Source organism: Ruditapes philippinarum, unplaced genomic scaffold (genome assembly GCF_026571515.1).
Source record: "Ruditapes philippinarum isolate M1 unplaced genomic scaffold, ASM2657151v2 ctg1669_1_1_1_1, whole genome shotgun sequence".
NCBI lineage: Eukaryota > Metazoa > Mollusca > Bivalvia > Venerida > Veneridae > Ruditapes > Ruditapes philippinarum.
The window spans coordinates 177,869-204,472 of NW_026856832.1; the positions used below are offsets into that span (position 1 = coordinate 177,869).

At 34.2% G+C, this 26,604-nt stretch overlaps 1 protein-coding gene across 5 annotated transcripts in view; it reads left to right on the forward strand.

Annotated features, from left to right (window-relative positions):
* The window catches only part of LOC132747832 (short transient receptor potential channel 7-like), a 218,009-nt gene that overhangs the window by 171,025 nt on the left and 20,380 nt on the right, over positions 1 to 26,604 (forward strand). For all 5 annotated transcript variants that reach the window (XM_060737358.1, XM_060737357.1, XM_060737355.1 and 2 more), the window contains exons 6-8: positions 8,338 to 8,504; positions 15,794 to 15,948; positions 22,973 to 23,091. In XM_060737358.1, the coding sequence (XP_060593341.1) occupies positions 8,338 to 8,504; positions 15,794 to 15,948; positions 22,973 to 23,091 (441 nt within the window). The remainder of the gene's footprint in view (positions 1 to 8,337; positions 8,505 to 15,793; positions 15,949 to 22,972; positions 23,092 to 26,604) is intronic.

Consider the following 26,604-nt stretch of genomic DNA (forward strand, 5'->3'; position numbering starts at 1 on the left):
CGGTTTAAAGCACATGAAAGGAAATTCATTTACGGAGAGAACCGTGTCAGGGATTTTTGTTAGCTCAATCAGTGACTAAATTATCTTTAATTGGCTAAATTATCTTTAATTAAGTAATATGTATGGAAAAAAAAGTCTCATAAAATGTTTAACGTTACGTAATTTTTTTTTTGAGAAAAGATAGAAAAATTTGAGACACGGTTCCCTAGATATTATGATTATGTTTATTTTGCAAACGTTTGATGACAAAAATTTAAAAAAATGACTTTGATAGGACGATTTGAAATAATAGGATTTTTGTTCAAAATTTATTATTTACAAAGGCATTTTTTAAATATGTTATTTTCTATGAAGATCAAAGACATTTAATGCACAAGAGTTAAATAAATAACAATTTCTACTATAATAAGTGGGTTTAAATGACATTTATGGTAATACCACAGAAAGTGTCGGTTGTCACCATAAGAGAATCAAGATTGATTAAAATTGATGTCAAAAAAGGGTTCACAATCATACTTGCCTTTGATGGTGTTTTGTTTGCTCTTTAATTCAAGGGGAGGTGACGCAAAATTTTGCCAATCGATACATTATTTGACTTAAATTTTGACTTGTTAGTTTATTCCTGGACATGATGCAACTTTTGCTGAAATTATATCGACAAAATTTATTCTACAGGTGCATATGCGAATTTTTCCTCGAGCTATGGCCCTGAATATAGTAAACAGCAGTACGTAAATATATATTTCAGATAGAATTGTCTTTAACTTTGCAAACTTTGCAAGATGACTGAAAATGAAGTAGATCTAACAAAAAATATTTTGAAATAAAACAGAAACGGTACGCTTGTATTTGAGTCCTGGACATAAAAAAAGCACACTGCAAAATTATGAGAGCAACAATTAAAAGGGAAGGGCGATATTCAATTAATTAAATCCCAACAAAATTCAGCACCACAAGACCACCAGCAAGGAACCAAGGAAGAGAACGGGTGAAGGCACAATGTGAAGCATGGGCGAGTCATTCAATAAAATAAATAATAGAAAACCAATTAAAACTTTAATGAAGATAAACAATAAAAAGCTTACACTGTATTAAGGATGAAGGGGCCAGAAATTATGATATAGGGGAACGGGACTGAAACAGTATGGTTGGGCAAAATTTGGAAAGAAAAAGGAAACGGGACACTTGCCGTTGACATTAAAACAAGATGGGAGTGTCCAAACAATGAACAAGGAGAACAATGAACAAAACATTCATTGTAGTAACACAAAGGGGCGTCGCCTTGAAAATGTTAGCAGCAGAAGCACTTCTACAGAGTTAAAACAGGTCAATAGAACATTTAACCTTACTCTGTCTTAACCCCAGCATGTTGCAGTTAAACAAGACAGTGTAAACAAAATGAATTAACGCCAAGCGAAATTGGAAGAGTTTGTTATGGTTACAAAAGGTGAAATAAGTAAAACACGGAAATGATCACATAGATACATCATGATACATAAAAAGATTTTCTAGTGACAATAACAAAAGTACCCGATGCCCTAAATGAAGACAGAGCAGCAAGAAAATCACCTACAACGGCTCAAAGAAGCAAGGGAGAAGCAAATCAGTCTAATTGAGTGTAAAGAACTGTCCACCATTTAGTCTCTCACTTTGCTTGACAGTTGTAAGCAAAGAAGAAAGCGTGTCCAACTGTTAAGGGGCTAATTACTAAGCATGCGGTATGCGTTACAATGGTAGGGTCATAAAATCTTAAAACAAAAGTTTAATATTTTTAGAAAAGACATTGGAAAAATAGCATGACCAAACATTTTACGAAGTTTGTAGATTACATCTCTAGAGAAATTATGCATGTTAATCCTAGCCACAAGAGTGTTTTCAAATGGCTTATGAATTTTTAAACTAAATCAAAATAAGGAATATAAAATTTTGTAAAGCTATTTCCGTAGTCCATGATAGCGGTTGCCGTGTTTAAAAAGGCTGCTTGTAATGGAATTAATACATTCGTAAAATCGTTTACATGGCATACATTTGCAATCTCCATTTAAATGAGGATAATTTCCTACAACTTAATCATAGTAGTCAGTTTTTAGCTCTCCAGAACCGAAGGTTCTGGGTTAGCTTTTATTATCAAACAGGGATGCTCCGGCGTCCGTCGTCCGTAGTCATGCGTTAACATTCATCTTCTTCTCCGAAAACCACTGGGCAAATTTACTTCAAATTTGGTCTGTAGCATCCTCGTGACATTCAAACTTAAATTTCTCAGGTAGTCTTTTTATCAAATTTGCTCATATTAATTTGATTGGCACCTTTTATGGGCCGCTAAAGCTTAATTAGAGAAAAACTAACATAATCTTCTGCTGATTTGATTGATGGATGGTCACCAAACTTCGTCTGTAGCATTCTTAGGTAGTCCTTTATCAAATTTGCTCATATTAATTTAATTGACCGCTTTTAGATGCCTCTAGATGTAAAAAAAGAAGGAAAAAAAACTTTTCTTATGAACTCATTGATGTATAATCACCAAACTTTGTCTAAAGCACTCTAAGGTAGTTTTAAATAGGAAGTCTAAAAGGCTCCAGTATGAAAATGAAATTAAAAAGCGTGAGTTGACATGCTTTGCTTGCCAGATGTACGGTAACAATGAACATGGGCCATTTGCGAAAGCTTCCTTATTTATTATGAAGAAAATTAGCAATCAGTGTCGTGGAACTATATAGTTGAAGTTGAACTGCTGGATTAGATTAACCGATTAGTTCATTTGAATTTTTTTCTAACACTGAAAAACAGTTGTTTCTGTTGAGCGATACAGGGCAATGATGGCCTTCTTATTGTTAAAGATTTTTTTTCTGAACAGCATTGTTATTGACTGTAATAATTAAATTACAAAAATTACTTTTATTCAGTTGAAGTTTTAAATTTTAGATACAATTTGAGCGAAATGAGTATAATCTTAATTAAAAATATCATCGAAATAGTGTTATAATTTTACTATACATTTGTTGAGGCTTAACATAATGTTTCTTTCATAGCAATACAAACAAAACGACAGCCTTTTTTCTGTTTGGAAAGGGCATCTCCAAATCTGAGATAAATATTGTCTAGCAGGAACTTGAGTGATCAACGCTTATCACAGGTCCACTTAGTGCAATGATTTAGAATACAGTTTTTGAGATTTACATTCAAGGAAAGTAACACTTTTTTCTTTTAATCGATCAAACAATATTTTTGGACTTTATCACTATATCTGGTAACATGTGTCTTAATGTCAGTCAGACAAGATGTCAATAAGATAAAAGGATTGCATTTAGAGGTAGATAAGTCAGTGAGTAGGATGGTGACCTCCTAAATTTTATTCATCAATCATGATTCTCTTAAATTATGCACTTATTATACTCTTGCGCTAGTTTTAATTTTCATACTTAGCCTTAAAATGCTTAATTTTCTAATAAATTAAGACAGATCAGTCTAAAAGAGTTAAAAAAACTAGAACATCAGAAAAAAACATTGACAAGGTTTGAATTACCTTGACACTTTAAAAGACAAATCAGGAGAACATGACAATATTATCCCCTTTGTTTGTACATTCATATCGTATAACCATCTTTACCTAATAAAAGGAAAATAATTAACCAATATTGGAGCTCCCCAAATAAATGTGTACGCAAATTATACAAATACAAACTTATGGATGGGGATAAGAGACCAAGAAATTTACAAGACAGTCTAGTTCATTCTCATATAAATGCCAAATCCATGATTGGTACAGAATGTAAATGCTGTCGACGTCGCTGTACTCACTGTAGTATTATTGATGAATCTTATAATTTTTCAAATACAACTATACCTAAAGAATTTCTTATAAAACGTGATCTTTCATGTATATCTTCAGAGGTCATTTACCTTATAACTTGTTTAAAATGTACAAAAACAACAACAATATGTTGGTCAAACTCAGCAAAAATGTAGCCAAAGAATAAATAGAAATTTAATAATAAACACTTTCCTGCCACTATTACCAATGTATCTGAACATTTTGATTCTGAAGGGCATTCTATTAAAGATTTTTCAATCATGCATTGACAAAGTTAAGAATAATTGGAAAATATTAATAAAAGAAACTTGATGTATAAGTTTTTACAAGTAACCAGGATGGATGAATTATAAAAGACTTTATTAATTTTGTAGACTACAATTCTTTATTTTTTGATTATAAGTTACTTTAAACTAATTTTTTTCTTCATGTTCATGTTTAATTACAGTACGGAACAGTCCATTTTAATACTATATAGGTAAATAATATGTTGCATGTCCGGATTGATTGTATGTTTAAGTAATAAATATAAAAATGAGTATTAAATGTCGCAATAGCTAAAACGGTAGAGCACTAAGCTTAGAAGAAACCTACTTCATGACAGAAGACTAACGGACTAAAATATAGATTTTGTTGTTGTTTCTTTCCTCCAGTATAAATCATGTAAGAAACTTTATAGTTATGATTTTTTTTTCTATGACTGCTTTCTTTTATTTATGTTACTTTTAAAAAGTATTATCATTATCTCATTTACGCCCCTATCTCATTTTTCCATTTCTTACAATAAATGTATGAATATGTTTTTACATATTTTAGCATGACAAAAATACAATATCTTTAAGTTCATATATGTAATCATATACTAGTATTTATTTTGGGGCATAAAGTAATGTAATAAAGAATTAAAACCTGAATAAAACAAGAGCGATCAGTAATCACATGTGTCGCCTCATGATGGCCAATTTCATGTTGGGACAAAGTTTGTGACAGACGGACAGACAGACGGACAGTGCACAACTAGACTTGGTACTGATCATTCCTGTAAAGTTTTGATAAAATTGTACCAGTAGTTTATGAGGAGTAGTCCAAACAAGCTTTTGCGTATCTGGCAACACACAGAAAAAACACCTTTTTATCAAAGGGCCATAACTCGGCCAAAAATCATTCAACCGGAAAACCCGTGCAAAATGCGCAATGACTTGAGCTACAGATCAATCCTGTAAAGTTTCATTGAAATTGCTTTAGTGGTATAAGAGAAGTAGTCCGGACAAACTTTAAAAGTAAAAATTATTAAAGGGCCATAACTCTGACAAAAATCATTGAACCGGAAAATGCTGATAATATGCAAAACTACCCTTGGTACTGATCATTCCTGTAAAGTTTAGATGAAATTGCACCAGTAGTTTATGAGGAGTAGTCCGGACAAGCTTTTGTGTATCTGGCAACACACAGAAAAATACACCTTTTTATCAAAGGGCCATAACTCGGCCAAAAATCATTCAACCGGAAAACCCTTGCAATATGCGCAAGGACTTGAGCTACAGATCAATCCTGTGAAGTTTTATTGAAATTGCTTTAGTGGTATAAGAGAAGTAGTCCGGACAAACTTTTAAATTAAAAAGTATTAAAGGGCCATAACTCTGCCAAAATTCATTGAATTGGAAAATGCTGACAATATGCACAACTAGACTTGGTACTGATCATTTCTGTAAAGTTTGGATGAAATTGCACCAGTAGTTTATGAGAAGTAGGCCGGACAAGTTTTGTGACGGACAGACGGACAGACAGACGGACAGACAGACGACGGAGAAGTGATCCCTATATGTCGCCACTACTCCGTAGAGGCGACACAAAAATGAAACAGTTTTCCCCAGGTTTCGAACCTACAAACTAAATTCACTTTCATATTTATAAGCGTTCTTAATTACTGTGCTATAGAGTCAAACGAAGATAACAACTCAGTAATATAAAAAGCATCAAAACACGAGGTTATTTGATTTGTTCGAGGGGACGTAGCCCCCGATTATTCATCAGATTGCCGAGTGTTTTGATGTTCTTCCTCTTTTGTATCATAGTCAAACATAAAAACACGTTTCCTTTTGTCACAATTTGAAACCCATGAAAAAAAGTAACTAATTAACGAGCATCTGAATATGATGCCCTTTCTCTGCCGTCACAATAAGTAAACCCCATCAAAAATGAGCCAATCAACTATGATACAATAAAATATAATGCCTATAATGTTTAACTGTAATAGTTTGGTTAATCATTTTCATTTTACCTTTGTTTTCATTAATCATTTAATGAACTGTTCTTATATTATTCAGAACTGACGAAAGTTCTGTTTATCGCGCTCGGATTATAGTGTATGCTGGTATTCATTTTACATTGCTTTTTATTACATCTTTATGGGTCCGTTACACCATAACGTTCCCTTATGTCCAGTTTTGAATAAGGATTACTCAGAAAATCATCATGAATTACTTTTTAAGTAAGAGAAAATATCATATCTCATTATAGATATTATATTAAATGAAAATTATGTATTAACGTCATCATTTTCGCGTGTTTTCAATCCACCGGGGTTCTACCGGGGCTCTGCCGGGATCGTTTTGAGCTCTGCCGGGGCTCCGCCTGGATCGACCCGGGCTCTGCCTTGGTCAACCGGGTCTCTGAAGGCGGCATCCGGGAACGACCGGGGAAGCAACGGCATGAACCGGATGGTCCGGGGTGCATCCTGGGTGTTAGTTGGGAATTACCGTAGTGCTGCCGGGGTAAGTGTGACCGCAACAACAATTTCACCACGGATCATCCCGGTTCATCCCAGTAACTTCCCGGAGTGGTCCTGACCTCTGCCGGGAGTAAGTGAGACCGCAGATTCAACACAACCAAGTGCCTGGACAGTTGACGATTGGTCGGTAGTTCTATCCAGATACTTGCTCGTGGCTAATCAGGTAGTTCTATCAAGGTGCTTGCTCGTGACTGGGCAGTTGACGAATTGTCGAAAGTTCTATACAGATACTTGCACGTGGCTGAACAGGTAGTTCTATTAAGATGCTTGCTCGTGGCTGAACAGGTAGTTCTATGTAGATGCTTGCTCGTGACTGAACAGGTAGTTTTATCCAGATTTTTGCTCGTGGCTGGACATTTAGTTCTATCAAGATGCTTGCTCATGGCTGGACAGTTGACGAATTGTCGGTAGTTCTATCCAGATGCTTGCTCGTGCCTGGACAGGTAGTTCTATCAAGATGCTTGCTCGTGGCTGAACAGTTGACGAATTGTAGGAAATTCTATCCAGATGCTTGCTCGTGGCTGGACATTTGACGAATTGTTGTAAGTTCTATCCAGATGATTGCTCGTGGCTGCCCAGGTAGTTCTATCAAGATGCTTGCTCGTGCCTGAACAGCTGACGAATTCAAGGGGGTCATACGATGCGCGCGCATCATCAAAGTTCTGGTACCGCGAACACTTTATCAACTTGTATTTTGAACAAAAAGGAGTCCCTTTAAAAACCCAGAATAGATTGAATTTAATTTATTTTGCAAAGAAATTGTCTTTACTTCTACTTTTATATTCAAAATGACATGACACAACTCTTCCCTTTCTCATCAGTATTTTCCGTTGATTGTGAATTAGATTCTGGATACTGCGTACACCCGGCGTTGAAATGTTACAGAAATTGAATATTTTTCGATTTAATTGAATATTTCAGACGTTTGGAAGTTAATTCATTGTAAAATCTATTTTGAAATATATTTTCAACCTTTGTTCGTTTTCATTTGTAAAATGTCAAAAAGTATGTGACAAAATTTATATTTAAATACTAAGGAAAACTTACAACAGTCAACACAACGAAATCGTTGTGTTAGAAAAGCTCTTCTCGGTACACCATTCATTTATGTACTTATTAAAGTTTGGAAGAAATGGTAAAGAAGCAAAGTGACATAAAATCAGAAGTACAAAAAAAACAGGATAGCTTTCAAAGGCGTTTTAATGGGATCATGGAAACATTAAAAATGATTAATGAAAATTTACGCATCAACTTCTGTATCATCTTCAAACTGGCGCCACGGCATCAATTTTCGGCGTACCGCTGGCAGAACGTTTAAACAGAGAATTTAGAAAAGAAGACACCTAGGATATTAATAATGGGTCTTCTTATACAAGCATGAAGAAAAATTATTCGAAATCTGGCATTCTTCCTTATAGGGAAAATAACGCTAAGTAGTTAGGCTGAATAACTCGAAAAGGAATAAACCTAGGTTTGTGAGACTTGTTATTGTAATTGCCCAAGGTCAGTTACACACATCTTTGATACTACGAAGTGTCGTGTTTGGATGATCAGATAATGTGAAGGTAGAGCCATAACATATATAAACCAGAATAGCTGTTACTACAACAAAATGAATGTAATCCATGTGTTGGGTTTGCTTCTACATGGTTATATCCTTAACTCTAAAACTGACAACATAGCCCCTTTCGTAACTTGAATGTTTACCAATAGCTATTCTTTTTTATTGTATTTTAGTTTGTTGCTCACTCAAGTTGTCAGCAGAAGTTAGTCAGTATATGGTACTCGGATTTGCGGGCGTTAGAGAGATCAAATTGGTTCTTCCGTTCAATGTTGGTTTTCTTCATCACATTTGGTTATCCTTTCATGTGCATCTTATATCTTCTAGCACCGAGGTCAAAGGTAAATACAAGTTTAGTTTTAGATATTCAGATAGGATAGCTTAAACCTTTACATCGTTGTTGGAAGATAATAAAATATGTAGAATAGCTTTTTAGCTTAGCTGAGCACAACGTGCTCAAATTAAGCTATTATGTTACCCCTGTTTCCGGTGTCCGTCGCCTGTTGATAACATTTTACTCAAAGATGTTTCCTACTAATCCCCTCTACACATAGTGATGAATCAAGATGGATCAAGAATGATATTCGGATAGTCTTCTTCAAAAAATAGTAATTTGATTCCGGTCTGCCGGGCAAAATAGCCGCCAGAGACAAAAATGGAAAAACCTTGAAACGATTTTTTTTCTTTTTTCTTTAACTTTTGGATAGCTTTTATTAAAACTATACAGGAATGATCAATAAATGTCTTTTACAAGAAATTCTCTAAAGCCTATAAACGATATCTTCTTTTTAACTATTTTGAAAATCTATACAGGAATGATCAGTAAGTCCTTTAGAAAAGAAAAAATGCGGCCGGTCTGGAAACAACCAGAGCTAAAACTAGAAATGTGTTAAATGACATATTTTCCTTAGTCACCCAATACATTTTGTTGAACATTTAAGGAAATGATTTCATGGCAGTCCTTTTCAGTTGTTGCTAATGTTATTTAAGACTGCTGAGCAAGATGGTCACTAGAGCTCAACAATGAATAAACATTCAAACGGCATCTCCTCCTTAACTGTTAGATGGATTTCGATGAAAATATATGGGAATAACCCTCAAATAGTCACCTTTAAATATTGCTCATTTTGGTTCTGTTCTGCTAATTCTTTTACCGAATGAGCATATTGTGAAAAAATGGCCTTTTTCATTGTAAAGTCTTCTGTTATAAGTTGAAACTATGAAAAATGAATAGCCCCTATAAGAGCATGTTCATTCTTTAATTTCCTGTTACCATGCCAACGGTGGGACGTCTCAAAATCGCGAAAATTACTTTTTTCCTTTCTTTTTTCCATCAAAACTGATTTCGAAGTGCTGCAACTTCTCAATGGATTGAGATAGAGTTAAAGGCTTTTCATCGTTGCTTACACTTTATTTTAAGATTGACGTGAGATGATTTTTAGCCTGTCACATGTTCAAAAAAAATTTGGCGATAAGGGGGACTGCCGCCACCCTTCAAACCCCCCAAACAGAAGGGGGCACATCCCCTTTCTGGCAACCCCTTGATGTACCTTTTTGATGGAGATCGGGGCTGAAAAAGTGATCACTCTTTTAACAACATTTCTAAAACGAAAAACAGTGTTTTGGAGCCTAAATAGGACATTTTGTCACTGTTTGAGGCCTCAAGGGGGGGGGGGTGAAAAGTCGCCAAGACACGTCTATATGAGGTAAAATGTTAAAAAGATCTAAAAAATAATTTTTTAAAAACCTGCTCCTTTACTTTTTGGTAAATGATAACCAAAATTACTTACAATGTTCTTGTCTGCTGAGCAAGATGGCAACCAGAGCTGTAAATAGAAAAACAACTTTTAACGGCATGTTTTATGCAGGAATGGTCCTCGAAATGTCTGTTCAAAAATTGCTCATTTGGTTCCGGTCTGCTAAATATGATGGCACCAAAGCTAAAAATAGTTTGTTTTAACGTTATTTCCTCCTTATCTGTATAGTAGATTTTGATGTAATTACACATGAATGATCAATAAGTAGTCTTGTAAACAAATAACTTAAATGGTTCCGTTCTATTGAACAAGATGCCCGTAATAAAAAAAAAAAAAGAATTAAATGACACGTTGTCCTCATTAGTTTTTTTTATAAATCTTTACCGAAATAGTTATTTGACAATGCTAAATATAGATAAAAAATCTTTAAACAATTACTGGTCCTTAACTATTTGGTAAGAAATACCCGTCTGCTGAACAAGATGGTCGCCAAAGCTTAAAATCACCAACAGGCCAAAGTGCGTTTTTAGCGCGACCTTTTTTTGAAGAAAAAAATAGAGGTATGTTATAGTCATGTCGGCATAACCGTTGCCGTCCGCAAACTTTAACATTTTTTGTTTCGTGTATTGTCTTCATGGTTGGCCACAACAACCCTTTTGAGATGACCTTTATGAAGACCACACTAAACTTGACCTAAATTTTGTTTAATTTGTGCTTTTTGCTGTAACTGACTATAATTATTTTGTTATGACTGAATGAATTGATTTTATATTAAGACAAATCATTTTTAAGGATAATACCTTTATTTGATTTTTACAGTCATACGGATTTGATCTAAACTTGGACAAAACAAAACTTGCCACCAAACAACATGTTGAATAATTTAGGCGCGACCTTGAACTTTAATTGATCTTGACCGTCAAGGTCAAATTAATGGAATTCTCTTGATTCTGTTCTCCTGTAACTGGCTATAACTTTGCTATTTACAAAATGATTAATTTTTTATGCCAGGACCTTGGTGTGTAATACACACAAATTGACATTGATTCATGTGTGACATTATTCATGCAAGTTATTGCATTTTCACTGTTATTGCTATAATTGGCTGTAACTACGTAATTGATCAATGGATTTTCCCAATACTTGGACAAATCAACCTTTTGGACAAGATCTTCTGAAAGGTTGAACTGATCTTAACCTTGAGCTTTCAATGACATTGACCGTCGAAGTCAAATTATTGAATTTTTGTTAAACTGTCCTAATTTATTTACGGATTTGATACATATGTGGACAAAACAAACGGCCATGTTAATTTTTTTAGATATGACCTTGACCATTTAATGACATTGACCGTCAGTTAGATGATTGAATTTTGATAATATTTTTTAACTTTGTCATTTATTTATTTGTCTTTAATATTCATTTTAAAAATATTTGTTTAAACCGTTTATTTGTTTAATTTGAGAAAAAGTAAAAAAAGAACCTAGCGTTGCCACCACCCGGCGATGGCTCTGGGTTTTCAAGGGCTTTAACTCAGCAAACAAAGCATTCAATCGGAAAACAAGTTTAATATGCAAAAACACTTTGAGGTACCGATAAATCTTGAAACGTTTCACGCAGACTAAGTAGTAAAAGATAAGTAGTCCCGACAAAATTTTAAAAAAAAATATGGGCCATAACTAAAAAAAAAATCCTAAAATTGAAATTTTGACGATACGCACAACGATCATGCCTGTAAAGTTTAGATGAAATCACAACAGTACTGTAGTTTTTACAGAATAGTCCAGACAAGTTTAATAACTGACATACAGACAGAAGGACAGACCGAAAACGAAGAAATGATATGTACTAATTTTAGCTTTATCAGCTTTTGTGCAGCATGCGACTCAAAAATAATTAACGGACCAACTCATCTTTTTTTGCCACCGTAGCATCTGTGATGTGAGAGCATATAACGATTCACATGTGTGCGCGCGTGCGTGCGCGCGCGCGCGTGTGTGTGTGTGTGTGCTTGCTTGCGCGCATATGTGTGTGTTATAGATTATATAGTGAACTTAAAAAACCTTCTTGTTAAAAACCACTTGTCCGATTTCAACCCAACTTGCCAGGATTGTTCCCTTGATAAAGGGCTTTCAAAGGGCTTTCAAAGTTGTTCAAAAACATTGATTTCATGCAGAAATCTGGTTGCCACGGCAACCAAAAGAATAAAATGAACCAACTTTAAGAAAAAATTAAAGAATCTTCTTTTAAAACCTACAAGACCCAGAGCAAAGATATTTTGCATTGTCTGGTGAACCACTACCAAGATTGTTCGAATTAAAGCTGGCTCCGCTCTGGGGTAATGTGTTTTCCTTATATGTATATAGTAAAAAAATTAAAATCTTATTTTTTCTTTTCAAAAATAAAAGTGCTGGAGCTCAGGTATTTAGCATGAAACACTGTATAGTGAACCTCTATTAACATTATTCAAATTATAACTTTTGTTGGGTCATTTATTTTCCTTATAATTTTACTATAGAGAATTTGAACATTGTCTGATGGACCTCTACAGAAATTGTTTAAATTATAGCCCTTAGGTCAAAATTGGCTCCGCCCCCGGGGGCATAGATTTTCCTTATATGTATATAGAAAAAATTTAAATCTATCACTAAAACTATAAAAAGCTTAAGCTAAGATTTTTAACATGAAAGATTATTTAGTAGACCTCTACTAAGTGTGTTTAAATTTAAGCCCTTGGGTCAAAAATGGCCTTTAGCCCCAGGGTGTCGTGGCTTTTCTTTATATACTCCAAAAATCTTTTTCATGAAATCTGCAACGGATATATCTAACTATATTTATCATGAAACATAGGTCTGTGGACCTCAACAAAAAATATTAAAATTATAGCCATTGAGTCAAAATTGGTCCACCCCGGGGGAACATTGATTTTCGTTATATGCGACTTCTTATAGTGGTGGTGGTAGTGTTGGTAGTTTTCTCTCCGGATCACGACAGTAAGTCTGATTGAATTCACCAGAGTACAGTTCAACCACCGCATCGTTCCTGGGCAGGCTGTTTTACTGGATAAAGAGGTAGACATTACGTTTCTGGATAATTAGGAAGTCCTTACATACTCAAACTTGCTCAAATGGTACCGGTCTTATGATATTTTTTAAACTGCTTGGTAGGTTTAAATAAAACTGTACATGAATGATAAGTATGAGATGTTTTACAGAAATTGCTAAAACCGTTCCGGTCTGATAAATAAGATCGCTGCTATGACTTCTTTAAAATGCTTTTCGTTTGCCGCTTGAAAGTATACTTGGTTGATGTTCAAAGATTTTATATAATAATTTGACCTTATTATGGGGATCATACGATATACATCTTTTTCTCTTGAAAACGAAATGGAATTTTTGCACTTTGTATATTATGATGTTATAAATATTGTATATGATTTCATGCTTTCTGAAATAAATAATGCTTTAATTTAAAAGATTTTAAGAAAATCACTTTTAGTGTTTTTCAAAGTTTAAAACTGACGAAAGATCTGTGAAAACATCAAAATTTGTATAAAGTAAGAATAGTTATATTTTAAACCAACTGTAAGAAATGTCTAGTTTATTAAGGTATAACCATTCTAACGGGCACCATAAGGAACTTTAAAATTGACAACGAATGTCAGATATATACCTTAAAGGACAACTTTATGCGAAATTTAAACAAACTTTAACGTACGGAAATCGAGTTATGACCACTTTTCTGAATTTTATCTTGGATGTTAGAAGGGCCTGTTTTCAGAAATAATATACAATATAATCCTTATGAAAAATGTTTTACTTTTATTTTTTGTAAGAAACAAAATATAATATTCAGGTAACAATCCACATACTACTTATAAAATATGTGTAAAAATGTTTCCCTACTCCACCCATATTTAACACGCGTTTGAACAATTACCTACTTAGAGAGCCTTATTAAAAATCCCTAAAATTTACCCAAATAAGTGCCTGTTTTCAAAGTTTCAATAAATTTTCTAAAAATTATATCTCTTGATCTTGTAAAATATTGAATAGTTTTACCGTCTAGTTTTGATTGTATTGCACTTTTTTAAAACATCAGGTACAATATTTGTAATTAGATATGGCATTATGTAGCCAGTAAATACCTATACAAATTAAATAATTAAAATTGAACATTTTTTTCTTCCGAGAAGGATTAGGAGAGATACATTAATAATTTTAAGCGAAAAAAAGGGGGAAAATGACCCTTCTGGGGTTGGAACCTACTGTCTTACAGTAAGTTTCAATATATTTAACAGTAGTTCTAGAATATTTGAATACTCTTCAGAGTGAAGGTAATGCATTAGGATGGTAATTCCTTGAGTTCTTCAGTAAGCATTTGCTATTGGCATGTTTAGAGCTTCAAATTGGCTGAATTGCTTGAAACAAATTCTATACAGTATTACAGGGCATTTTCCTTAACCCATTACGCGATATACACGCTTTTTAACGCCTTTTTCACCCCCCCCCCCTTTTTTGTTGTCTCAAATGGTGAAAAAAAAATGCCTTATAACACTTATAACACTTGTTTTTGTTTGAGAAATGTTGTTAAAAATGTGACCACTTTTTCGGCGCGGCCCCCCAACCAAAAGATACATCAGGGGGTTGCCAGAAGGGGGATGTGCCCCTTCTGTTTCGGGGTTTGAAGGGGGGCGACAGTCCACCTCATCGCTAAGAAAGTTTTGGACTTGTGAGAGGCTAATAATGACACCAGATTAATTTTAAAGTAACGTGTAACCAACGCTGAAAAGCATTTGACTCTATCTCAATCCATTGAGAAGTTGCAGCACTTTGAAATCAATTTTGATGGAAAAAATCAACGCAAAATAGTGATTTTTGGCAATTTTGAGATGTCCCCTCGTTGCCATGGTAACAGAAAATTTAAGCCTGAGCATGTTGTTGCAAGGGCAATGGTCCAGTCAACATTTGTGCCAAGTTTGATTAGTATTGAAGCAGTTTTTATAGTATTATAGCAATTTGAACTTGTAACGGGAGACTTTTCAATGAAAACAGCAATTTTTCACAAAATGCTTATGAAGTAATTGGTTAAATTGTGCCTAGGCCTTTTTGATGCACATTTTTTGTTTTAAAGAGAAACATCTTTTAGAATTAGGATGGCGAGTATTGACGAATGCAAATTTCAACTTTTTAATTCCCCCTTGAACCGACAAGTTCATTTTTGTGTCGCCTCTACGGAGTAGTGGCGACATATAGGGATCACTTCTCCGTCGTCTGTCTGTCTGTCCGTCTGTCTGTCTGTCCGTCTGTCCGTCACAAAACTTGTCGTCCGGACTACTCCTCATAAACTACTGGTGCAATTTCATCCAAACTTTACAGGAATGATCAGTACCAAGTCTAGTTGTGCATATTGTCAGCATTTTCCGGTTCAATGATTTTTGTCAGAGTTATGGCCCTTTGATAATTTTTATTTTTAAAGTTTGTCCGGACTAATTCTCTTATACCACTAATGCAATTTCAATGAAACTTTACAGGATTGATCTGTAGCTCAAGTCCTTATGCATATTGCACGGGTTTTCCGGTTGAATGGTTTTTGGTCGAGTTATGGCCCTTTGATAAAAAGGTGTTTTTTTGTGTTTCCAGATACACAAAAGCTTGTCCGGACTACTCCTCATAAACTACTGGAGCAATTTTATCCAAACTTTACAGGAATGATCAGTACCAAGTCTAGTTGTGCACTGTCCGTCTGTCTGTCCGTCTGTCACAAAACTTGTCCCAACATGAAATTGGCCATCATGAGGCGACACATGTGATCACTGATCGCTCTTGTTATAATTATTCAAGGCAGATAACACTGTTATTTTTTACTTTCAGATCGGACATTTTCTCCGTTATCCGTGCATTAAGTTTATAGGACACACGATGTCCTTTGTTGTGTTCCTAGTCATGTTACTTTTCTCTAGTATGATGGAAGACCCGTCTGGACTCGCTTCTCTATCTAACTTCACTGAACAATTCAAGCATTATGGGTAAGCTTTTTTTCTCTTTAAGTTCATCTATACGAAGTATATGGAGAGCTGTCCTACTAACCCAGGCGTCGATGTCGGCGTGCGCTTTTGCGTCCAGATTTCCGTTTAAAGTTTTGGTGCAGAAAAATATTCAAAAACTTTTTTTTCATTTTTTAAAATCTTAAATTAGAATAGGTTTCTTATTATCAACAACATCTTGAAAAGCAAGGTTCAATTTTCTAGAAGCAATATTTGTAGTATTTTCTTCCCTTGAACTTAGAATTTATCTTTAAAAGATATTTATTTTTACTCTTACTTCTTTATTAATGAAGGGATCAACTTCAAACTTCAAATATATGTTCCTTACCATCAACCAAATCTTATGTATCAAATTCTAAAATCAATATTTTTAGAATATTTTTGAAATTAGAATTTTAATGCTTAAAACTTTAACTTCTCCATTAAGGTACATGTATCTACTTTAAACTTCAAATAAATGTTCTTTATCGTTACCCACATGATGTATAACAAGATTCAGAACTCTAGCACACATTTTTTTCAGATTTTTTTCTCCTTAAAACTTTAAATTCATGTCAAAAAATGATGTTTTTTACTTTAACTTCTTAAAATGTTTTTGCTATAACTTTTTCATTTCTTAAGGTATCTACTTCAAACATCAAATGTTTGTTACTCATTTTCACCCACATAATGTGTGACAAGAATAATAACTTTAGCGTGAACATTTTCAGAATTTTTCCCCGTATTTTTTTCATTAAATTGTTTATTGGGCACACACTATGGGAGGCATTTAGATTTACCCTTGTTCGTCCGGTTATCTGTCGTCCGTCCATCCGTTCGTTCTCATTTTGTGTCACGTAGCTCAAAAAGATTTGACCAAGGGTCATGAAACTTTACAGGAATGTTGTTAAGCAAGTGTAGTTGTACACCTTTGGTTTCGTTTGTGGATCTATTATGTTTTGTCAGAGTTATTGCTCTTGACTTATATAATGGCTGGGGCATATAGTGTTACCCTGTTCCGTCAATCCGTCCTTCCGTCATTCTGTCCATTCTGTCATTCCGTCATCATCAGTTTCCGTTCATTATCTTAGTAACGGTTGCACACATTCAACTCAAATTTGGCATTTGGATATGTCATGAAAAAACACAGGTCAGGTTTGAATTTGGTCATGGTTCAATGATTTTTGGCAGAGTAATGCCCCTTTTACTTTGAAAATAATATGAAATTTTCAGTTTTTTGTTCATTATCTCCCCAACGGTATTACACATTCAACTCAAACTTGACATATGGATACGTCAAAGGAATGCGCAGGCAAAGTTCGAATTTTGTCATGGTTCGATGATGTTTTGCAGAGTAATGCCCTTTTTACTTTGAAAATAATATGAAATTTTCAGTTTCTGTTCATTATCATCCCAACAGTGTTACATATTCAACACAAATTTGATATATGGATATGTCAAAGGAATGGGCAGGTCAAGTTCAAATTTGGTCATGCATCGATGATTTTTGGCAGAGTTATGTCCCTTTCACTTTGAAAATAATATAAAATTTTCAGTTTCCGTTCATTATCTCCTCTAGGGTATTACACATTCAACTCAAATTTGACATATGGATACGTCAAAGGAATGCGCAGGTCAAGTTCAAATTTTGTCATGGTTCGATGATTTTTGGCAGAGTAATGCCCCTTTAACTTTGAAAAAAAGGAAATTTTCAGTTCCCATTCATTATCTCCTCAACAGTTGTACATATTCAACTCAAATTAAAGATATGGATATGTCATGAGAATACATTGGTCAATTTCGAATTTGGTCATGGTTTGATGATAGCTGACAGAGTTATCCCTCTTGAACTTCGAAAAAAAAATTTAAGTATCCGTTCATTATATCCCCTATTGGTTGTACACTTGACATATAGATACATCTTAGGAATAAGCAGTTCAAGTTTGAATTTGGTCATGGTTCAATGATTTTAGACAAAGTTATCTTTCTTGAATGTTGGAAAAAATTTGAATTTTCAGTTTCACCATTCATACTTTTGTGGAAATGTATGTAACTATTATTTTGGCTACAAATATGCAATGTGCAATTTACAAAAGGTTAACACTGAATACTTTCAGTGCCTTGAACTTTGTATTTAAAATGGTTTGTGTTAACAATAAAGTTTCAAGGACTTGGAACTTAAAATAAAAAAATAATTTGTGCAAACAAATTTGGACCAAAATATTATAACATCTGAAATTTTGGCTGCATGCGGGGGGAGGGGGGCATCCGTGGCGTTACGACACATTTCTAGTTCAATTTTCAACTTGTGTCACACCTAGCCCAAAAAGTAGTTCACACAGGGTCATGAAACTTTACAGGAATGTTGATCAGCATGTGAAGTTATGCACCTAGTGTTTTGCTTGTAGTTTGTCTTCAGTTTTGTTAGAGTTATTGCCCTTGAATTAGTATAAATTTGCAATTTTCAACTTGTTCATGCATAGCTCATAAAGTATTTGACCAGTAGGCCTGAAAGCTTACACGAATGCTGGTCAGCAGGTGTACTTATGCACATTGGGGTTTGCTTGTGGATTTATTTAGTATTTGTAAAGTTCTTGCCCTTTATTTAGTAAAATATTTTTTTTCAACTTGTGCCAAAAATAATTGACCAAGAGTCATTAAATTGACTTTGTGGGGGTACCAGTGTCCTATGGACATATTTCTAGTTTTTGCTCTAACTTTTTTTATTGTTCAAAAGATTAACTCAACTCCCATCTAATAATAACATGAAATGTATAACATGAAAGTTTCATAACTCTAGCGTCAATATTTTCCAAATTATCTTCCCCTTAAACTCAGATTTTTCCTTATTATTCTGTAGCTTCTTTTTAGCTTACCTGAACTTGCTTAGGGTGAGCTTTTAGGATCGTTGAATGTCCGTCGTCCGTCCACACTTGTTCGTTAACACTCTAGCGGTTACATTTTTGCCTCAATCATCATTAAACTTTGTCAGGATGCTTATCTAGTTGACAGCTCGGATGAGTTCGAACATGGGTCATCTCGGATAAAAAACTAGGTCACTGGAGCTAAAAATAGAAAAACCTTGTTAACACTAACGGTCACAATTTTGCCTCAATTATCATCAATTTTTGTCAGGATGCTTATCTAGTTGTGATAGCTCGGATGAGTTCCAACATGGGTCATGTCGGATGAAAAACTAGGTCACCGGAGCTAAAAATAGGAAAACATTGTTAACACTCTAGTGGTCACATTTTTGATTCAATCATCATCAAACTTAGTCAGGATGTTTGTCTAGGTGATAGCTCAAATGAGTTCGAACATGGGTCATCTCGGATTAAAAACTAGGTCACAGGAGCTAAAAATAGAAAAACGTTGTTAACACTCTAGCGGTCACATTTTGCCTCAATCATCATCAAACTTGGTCAGGATGCTTGTCTAGGCGATAGCTCGGATGAGTTCCAACATGAATTGTCTCGGATGAAAAACTAGGTTACAGGAGCTAAAAATAGAAAAATCTTGTTTACACTCTAGTGGCTACTGTTTTGATCAAAATATCCTGTAAATTGGTCTGAACGTTTGCTTTGATGATTTCTAGGTCAAGTTCGAATATGGGTCACCTGGGGACAAAAACTAGAACACACTGCTCAAATGTGGAAAAACCTTGTTAACACTCTAGTGGTCACATTTTTGACTCAATTGTCATCAAACGTGGTCAGAATGCTTGTCTTGGTCATTGCTCAAATGAGTTTGAACATGGGTCATCTCGCATGAAAAAGTAGGTCACCGGAGCTAAAAATAGAAAAATCTTGTTAACACTATAGTGGCTACTGTTTTGATCCAAGTATCCTGGAAATTAGTCTGAAAGTTTATTTTGATGATTTCTAGGTCAAGTTTACCTGGGTAAAAAACAAGGTCACACTGCTCAAATATGGATAATCCTTATTAACACTCTAGTGGTCACATTTTTGACTCATCTGTCATGAAACTTGGTCAGAATGCTTGTCTAGGTAATTGTTTGGATGAGTTCGATGAGTCAGGTGAGCGATCTAGGGCCATCATGGCCCTCTTGTTTTCTTAAGGGATTTAATTCTGACTTCAAAATATGTTTGTTATTAATTCCTCGCTAGCTCCTGTATTTCTCGAATTATCTCCATTTAATTTTTGTATTTGGATTTTATTTGAAAATTGTTATATCTCAATGTATTATCTTTGTTATTAGAAATGGTATCTACTCTAGACTGAGATAGTTTTTCTTTGTCATTACTCAAATCATACAAAAACATGTTCATAACTCTAGCATCTTTATTTTACACTTTTACAGGTGTATTATTCTTATTCTTTGGACAGATGAATTTGAGGTCTTCTCCTTTGGATGGAGTTAGTGGTCGGTTGGGTCAAGGTTACTATTGCTAAAATACATGTTTTCACTTTATTTCATACAGCCTTTATTTATTGACAGATGTATTTAATATTTGGTAGGAAGAACATTTGCCTCGTATTCTTGCTTTTGAGGTCAAGGTCACCAGTGCCAATAAATCATTTGTACACTTTTGCCCATATAGTCTATATTGACAGATGTATTCCGTATTTGGTAGGAAGATAATTATATAACTTGCATGAAAATATTTTCTTTGGATTTAGGTAGGGGTTAGTAGATCAATGTCAATGGTGCCAGTTGTAGATTTTCACACATTTGCTTATACAACCTTTATTTTTAATCAGGTTAACTTTTGGTTTCTGCTCAATAACTTTAGTTTGCTTTGGCCTATTGACACCAAACTTGGTGTGTTGGTATGCAGCTTGGAATTGCTACCCGGGTGTATGTGATCAAGGTTAAGGTCACTATTACTAAAAATAGAAATTCAGTTTGCTTTAGCCTATTTATACCAAACTTGGTGTATAGGTAGCCTATATCACGAGGCACCTTTGGATTGCTTCCCAGGCGTTGTGATCAAAGTCAAGGTCACTGTTATTAAAAAAAATAGAAATTCAGTTTCCGCTCAGTAACTTGACTTTGCTTTGGCCTATTGACACCGAACTTGGTGTTTGGAAAGCTTATATCAAAAGGCAACTTTGAATTACTACCCAAGTGTCTGTAATCAAGGTCAAGGTCACTGTTACTAAACATAAAAATTCAGTTTCTGCTCAATAACTCGAGTTTGCTTTTACCTATTGACACCAAACTTGGTGTGTAGGTTGCTTATATTAAGCGGCAGTTTAGAATTGCAACCCAGGAGTCTGTGATCAAGGTCAAGGTCACTGTTACTAAAATAGAAATTCAGTTTCCGCTCAATAATTGACTTTGCTTTGGCCTATTGACACCAAACTTGGTATATGGGTAGCATATATCAAATGGCAGCTCTGGATTACAACCCAGGAGTCTGTTAACAAGATCAATGTCGCTGTTACTGAAATAATATTCAGTTTCAGGTAAATAACTTGATTTTGCTTTGGTCTATTGACACAAACCTTGGTGTATGAGAGGCAGCTTGGGATTGCTACCAAGGTGTAAGTGGCCAAGGTCATTGTTACTAAAAATAGAAATTCGAGTTATTAATCTTGACTTAGTAAGTTTTGCATTTCTAAACTTGTGTCGTGCGTACCCTAAAAAGTATTTGATATAAGTTATTAAACTTTACAGACATGTTGGTCATTATGTGTAGTTGTGTATCTAGGAATTTGCTTGTGGATTTATTAAAAATTTGCAGAATAACTGCCCTTGACGTAGTACGAACCATTCCAAAATGTTGTATTATGTGTACATTGAATGCTTTAGCTAGAATCAACCGACTTTACAGGAATGTTAATCAAAATGTAAAGTTGTGCACATGTGGATTTGTGTGTTGACTTTTTCAGTTATTTCCCTTGACTTAGCATAAATTTGCAATTTCAACTTGTTCATTCATAGCTCAAAACGAATTTGACCTGTTTAAGTCCTAAAAATTTACAAGAAAGCTGGTCAGAATGTGTAGTTATGCACCTTGGGGATTGCAAGAGGATTTAGTCAGTATTTATTTTCCCTCGACTTAGTAAACTATTTGCAACTTTCAAATTGTGGCGCGTATAGCCCAAAAAATTTTAACCTAGAGGCAATAGATTGACAAAACAGTAGAGTATGGGGGTATCCGTGTCCTATTGACACATATCTAGTTTTTATTTTCAAGGTTATTTGAAAGCGTTTTTTTTCCATTTATTTCAAGGTCATTCGTGAGAATGACGACCTGGCAAGCTTATTTAAGTTAAATTTATGGTTTCATACAATAGTATATCTATTACAATACAATGGCAGAATTAAATGATTTTATAATAACACTTCTATAGTCATCCAGATATTCTCTCTTCATTAGAAATACACAAAATATGTTTTTAGCTCAATATTGATTAAGAACTAAATATAGATCGAAACTTATTCAAAGTAGGCCATCTACAGATATGTCCCTTTAAAAAATTCTAAGCTCTTTAATCTTTATATCTAGAACTTACAACCAAAAAGTGAAAGTCTGTTTGAAGTTTGAACTGTGTTCATGTAACAAACTTACATAGCCGTTCTAACGCGGTGAATTCGTATGTCTTCCAATTTCGACACTAGTATTATGGCAAATGTCCCTGGTCTATCGAATATCATAACAATAAAGTTTTAAATGCAATATTGTCTTATTACTTGTATAATCGAAGAAAAACGAAAGTCGCCTCCAAAGCAAGGTTGTCATTGTGACATATGATCTTAAAGAGTTCGAGTAAACATATTCTCGGGAATATATGTAATGTATACTTAATGATAATGTCATTACAGCCGTGTACGCTGATTCTTTTCTTTTAATTTAATTTACTGCAAAATAGTTGGTCCGTTTACACAGATAGTTTGTGCAGATTCGGCATTACTTAAGCACAGTTCGTGTTGTTTTTTCACATTTCTGCCTTACTTGATATACACGGTATATTAAATGTTTATATTTACCAAATTACTGATTGAATAAATATCATAAATTACATATGGTATTTACGATGATTCTTTTTTTCTTAACAGCGTGTTTCGTAACAGGTCACCTTATGTTCTTCATGGAAACCAGACTCTGCCTCCTAACTTCAAACTGCGGTCATTCACACCACAGACTATAAATATTATATTATCAATATGGATAATTGGTAAGATTTTCTTTTCAGTTTGATTTTTGAAATACATCTTGAATCAGGAATTTCCCCAATTACTTGATAAAATATTAAGTTAAATTACAATCCCATACCAAAATCTTCAATTTATTTTGTAATAAAGTAACTCATTTTGCAAAAGTTATTAATTAAATTATTTTTTCCACAAGTAATTAATCAATTACTATTTACTTTAACAACATGTTATGTGGTATTTTTAGTTTCTTTTATTTGGCCTTTTTCAACTTGGGTGGTCCCAGTATTCCTTCTTGAATACTGTATAATAATCACTCTTATGATATGTTGCCTGATTTTTAAAATTGTCTTCTGCCGTCTTGTCTGTGATATACAGGCGTCATAACCTCAGATCCTCTTTGAAAATCCCATTTAATGTAGCTCCGCCCGCCCATTGTTTTTCGTTTAGGGCACACACATTCATTTACTTGGTGGCCATACATCGCTTTCCACTGTGTCACATTGAAGGTTCCATGATAACCGCAACATCTGCAAATGTTTCTAAATTCATTTTTCGTGTTTAAATGTTGAATTCTGCTTAAGCCGGTCAAGGGCGTGGACGGTAACTTGCACTTTCCAGTACCGTCCATGAACAGGCTCAATCAAACCGAGCGTGCAACATTTTTTTGTGTTGATTCTGTTTTTCTCTATTTTATTGCTACAGGAAATACACAACATCAAGTAAACTTAGAAAGGAATTATTTTCATTTTTCTGTGTTCTTTTCTAGAATATGTATTTGAGATGATGTTATAAATACGATGAGATTGCCGATATACATACTGAATATGAAAAATATCTTTTGCAGAAGACATCTTTGAAATTGTTACAAAATAAATGGCATAACATCCCGGATACAAACATTGACATGCTCTTGACATGCTCTTATGTTGCTTATTAGCTCAGCTGAGGACAAAGTGCTTAAAGGGCATTGATTCTGATGAAGAGGTCAGAACAGTCTTGTGTGATATAAGTAAAGCAAATAGAGTCTGATCGAGTCTGGCAAAAAGGAATTATTTTTAAATTAAATTCTATCGGCATATCTGGTTGCCTTTCTTCTTGGTTTTCTTCTCATCTCAAGAATAGATGACAGAGAGTCGTTCTCTTCGGGTTTTTTCATCTTTAAGTTATATAAACGCCGGTGTGCCGCAAGGGTCTATTCTTGGGGCACTGTTGTTTCTGGTTTATATGAATGATATTGTTATCGATATCAATGCAAGTATAATACTTTTCGCTGACGATACACATATTTTTATTGTTATAGAAGATCCAATCACTGCTTTTGCTATCCGAAACACATATTTGCAAAAGATAACGTCTTTGGTTGAAAGGTGGTTGGTAAAATTAAATCCCCTACAAACAGAATCATTATTTGTATCGCGTTAAACAAAAAGACTTATAAATCATCCTCCTATTATATTGCAAAACACACAAATAAATGAAGTACCTAATCACAAACACTTAGGTATAACTTTCACTCATGATTTACGCTGGTCAACACATATTGAATACATTAAAATAAAGCTTGGAAGAGAATAAATGTAATATAAAAACTAAACTTTCAACTCGACAGGAACTACAAATCATTTACTTATCTATTATTAGACCGATTATAGAATATGGAGATGTACTATTTGACAATTGCACTCAAAATGATAAAAAAGAGCTTGAACAAATTCACCAAGAAGCAGCTAGAATAATTACCGGAACAACTAAACTTGTGTCTATTGTTAAACTCATGAAAGAAGTTGGGTGGGAATCCTTGGAACAAGGGCGTTACAAAAATAAACTTATTCTTTTCTTTAAAATGAAAAATAGTCTTACCCCTCAATACCTCTCTGACCTTGTCCCTTCGTCTGTTGGTGGCGAGCATCGGTACCCCCTCCGGAACTGAAACGACACACAAATACAGATTATTACTATAAATCAATTTTGCCGTCTGTTATCAGAGATTTTAATTCTCTTCCATCTCAAACGCAAAATGCCTCAACGTAAGCTTCTTTTAAGCGCCTGCTTAATAATGATTTGCAAAGTGTGCCTTCTTATTTTCTTTCTTCAAATTTTTCACACAAGATTACGCACTCACTGCAGTTCGCTTTCTGCGATCTAATTGATAAGAATACAAGTTAAATGTTGATGCTGCACATCAAAGACGCCGCCTAATGATGTGAACAGTCACATGTATTCTTGAAAATCGTTAACTGTACGCTCTCTTACAGTTGAATATCCGAAGCACTAATAAATTTGTTCTCCATGTTCTTGGTATGTGCTCATTGTTAAATTATTAAGTTGCATATTTTGTGAAAAAAGTAGCACCAAATGCATTAATGCTAAAAGTAGTGCCATGTCTGAAATTCTGAAATGTTTGTATGTTGCGACAAAAATTGAAAGGTCTGGTCGAAGCAAAATAAATTGGATAACAAGTAAAATTCAAATCTTTGGTAAACTTAAAATAAGTTCAAGACAAAGACAGGGGTAAAGAAAAATATCTTCGTTGCGCCGAGAATATGTCCATTTAAATATTGGTGCGAATTGCATAATGTTCGAATGATTTTGAGGACGAACTGTTCTGTTATTTTACAAACAGCAAAATGTATGTAATATCAAATAATAGTTATGAATAAATTGTTAAATATTATCAATTCTTTGTTTGTGCGGTATTTTCATTCACTTTTTCAACTATCTCTTTTTTTTCATTGATCTTTAATCACACAATCATACATTTTCATTCTTAATCAGTCCTTTAATCTTTCCATGACGAAAGCCTTCAGTATATTTTAAAGAGTCTTTGCAATGCTGCATAGTCTTATCATCATTTGAAATGTCTGGATTGCCAGAAATTCCGATAGCCTCCACAATCCAGAAAGTTTGGCTTTATAGTTAATGAGCTAACGACACTTGTGAAAGTTTTTTTTAAACAAGTTATTGCAATAAGTCATTATAAACATATCGACATCATGATTGACATCACCACCTTCTTTGTTCTCGCGCAATATACAACCTTATTTTGAACTAAGTAAATAAAGCCCTAAAGCCCTTATACACTAAATTAACAGAATTCGTAATCTGTTTTTCGTTTCGTGAAAGCTTACTACATTAGGTTTCTATAAATTATGCCACTGAAAAAAGGCACTATGTTCACATAGATTACAAACTTTGTGCCATTTTTCAATTTTATATATAATGAAGATATATTTGTCTTTACATCTTTTTATCTATTTGTGTAAAATGTCATAACATTTATCTCCGAAGCACCTGCTCATTTCATTTCAAGTCTTTTTGCCAACGGTGATGCCACATCGGATTTTTGTGGCCTTAAGTTAATGTTTTTTTCTTTCCCATTTTCGGGATTATTTACAATATGTTTTGCTCTTTGTGGTTGAAGGGTTGCCATAACGGGTTGATGCATCAGAATTGCAGTTCTCGTTTAACCCTGCATGATCGTAGGAGGCGACTAAATTGGTTCAATATACTGAAGTCTATGCATGCCTTAGCTC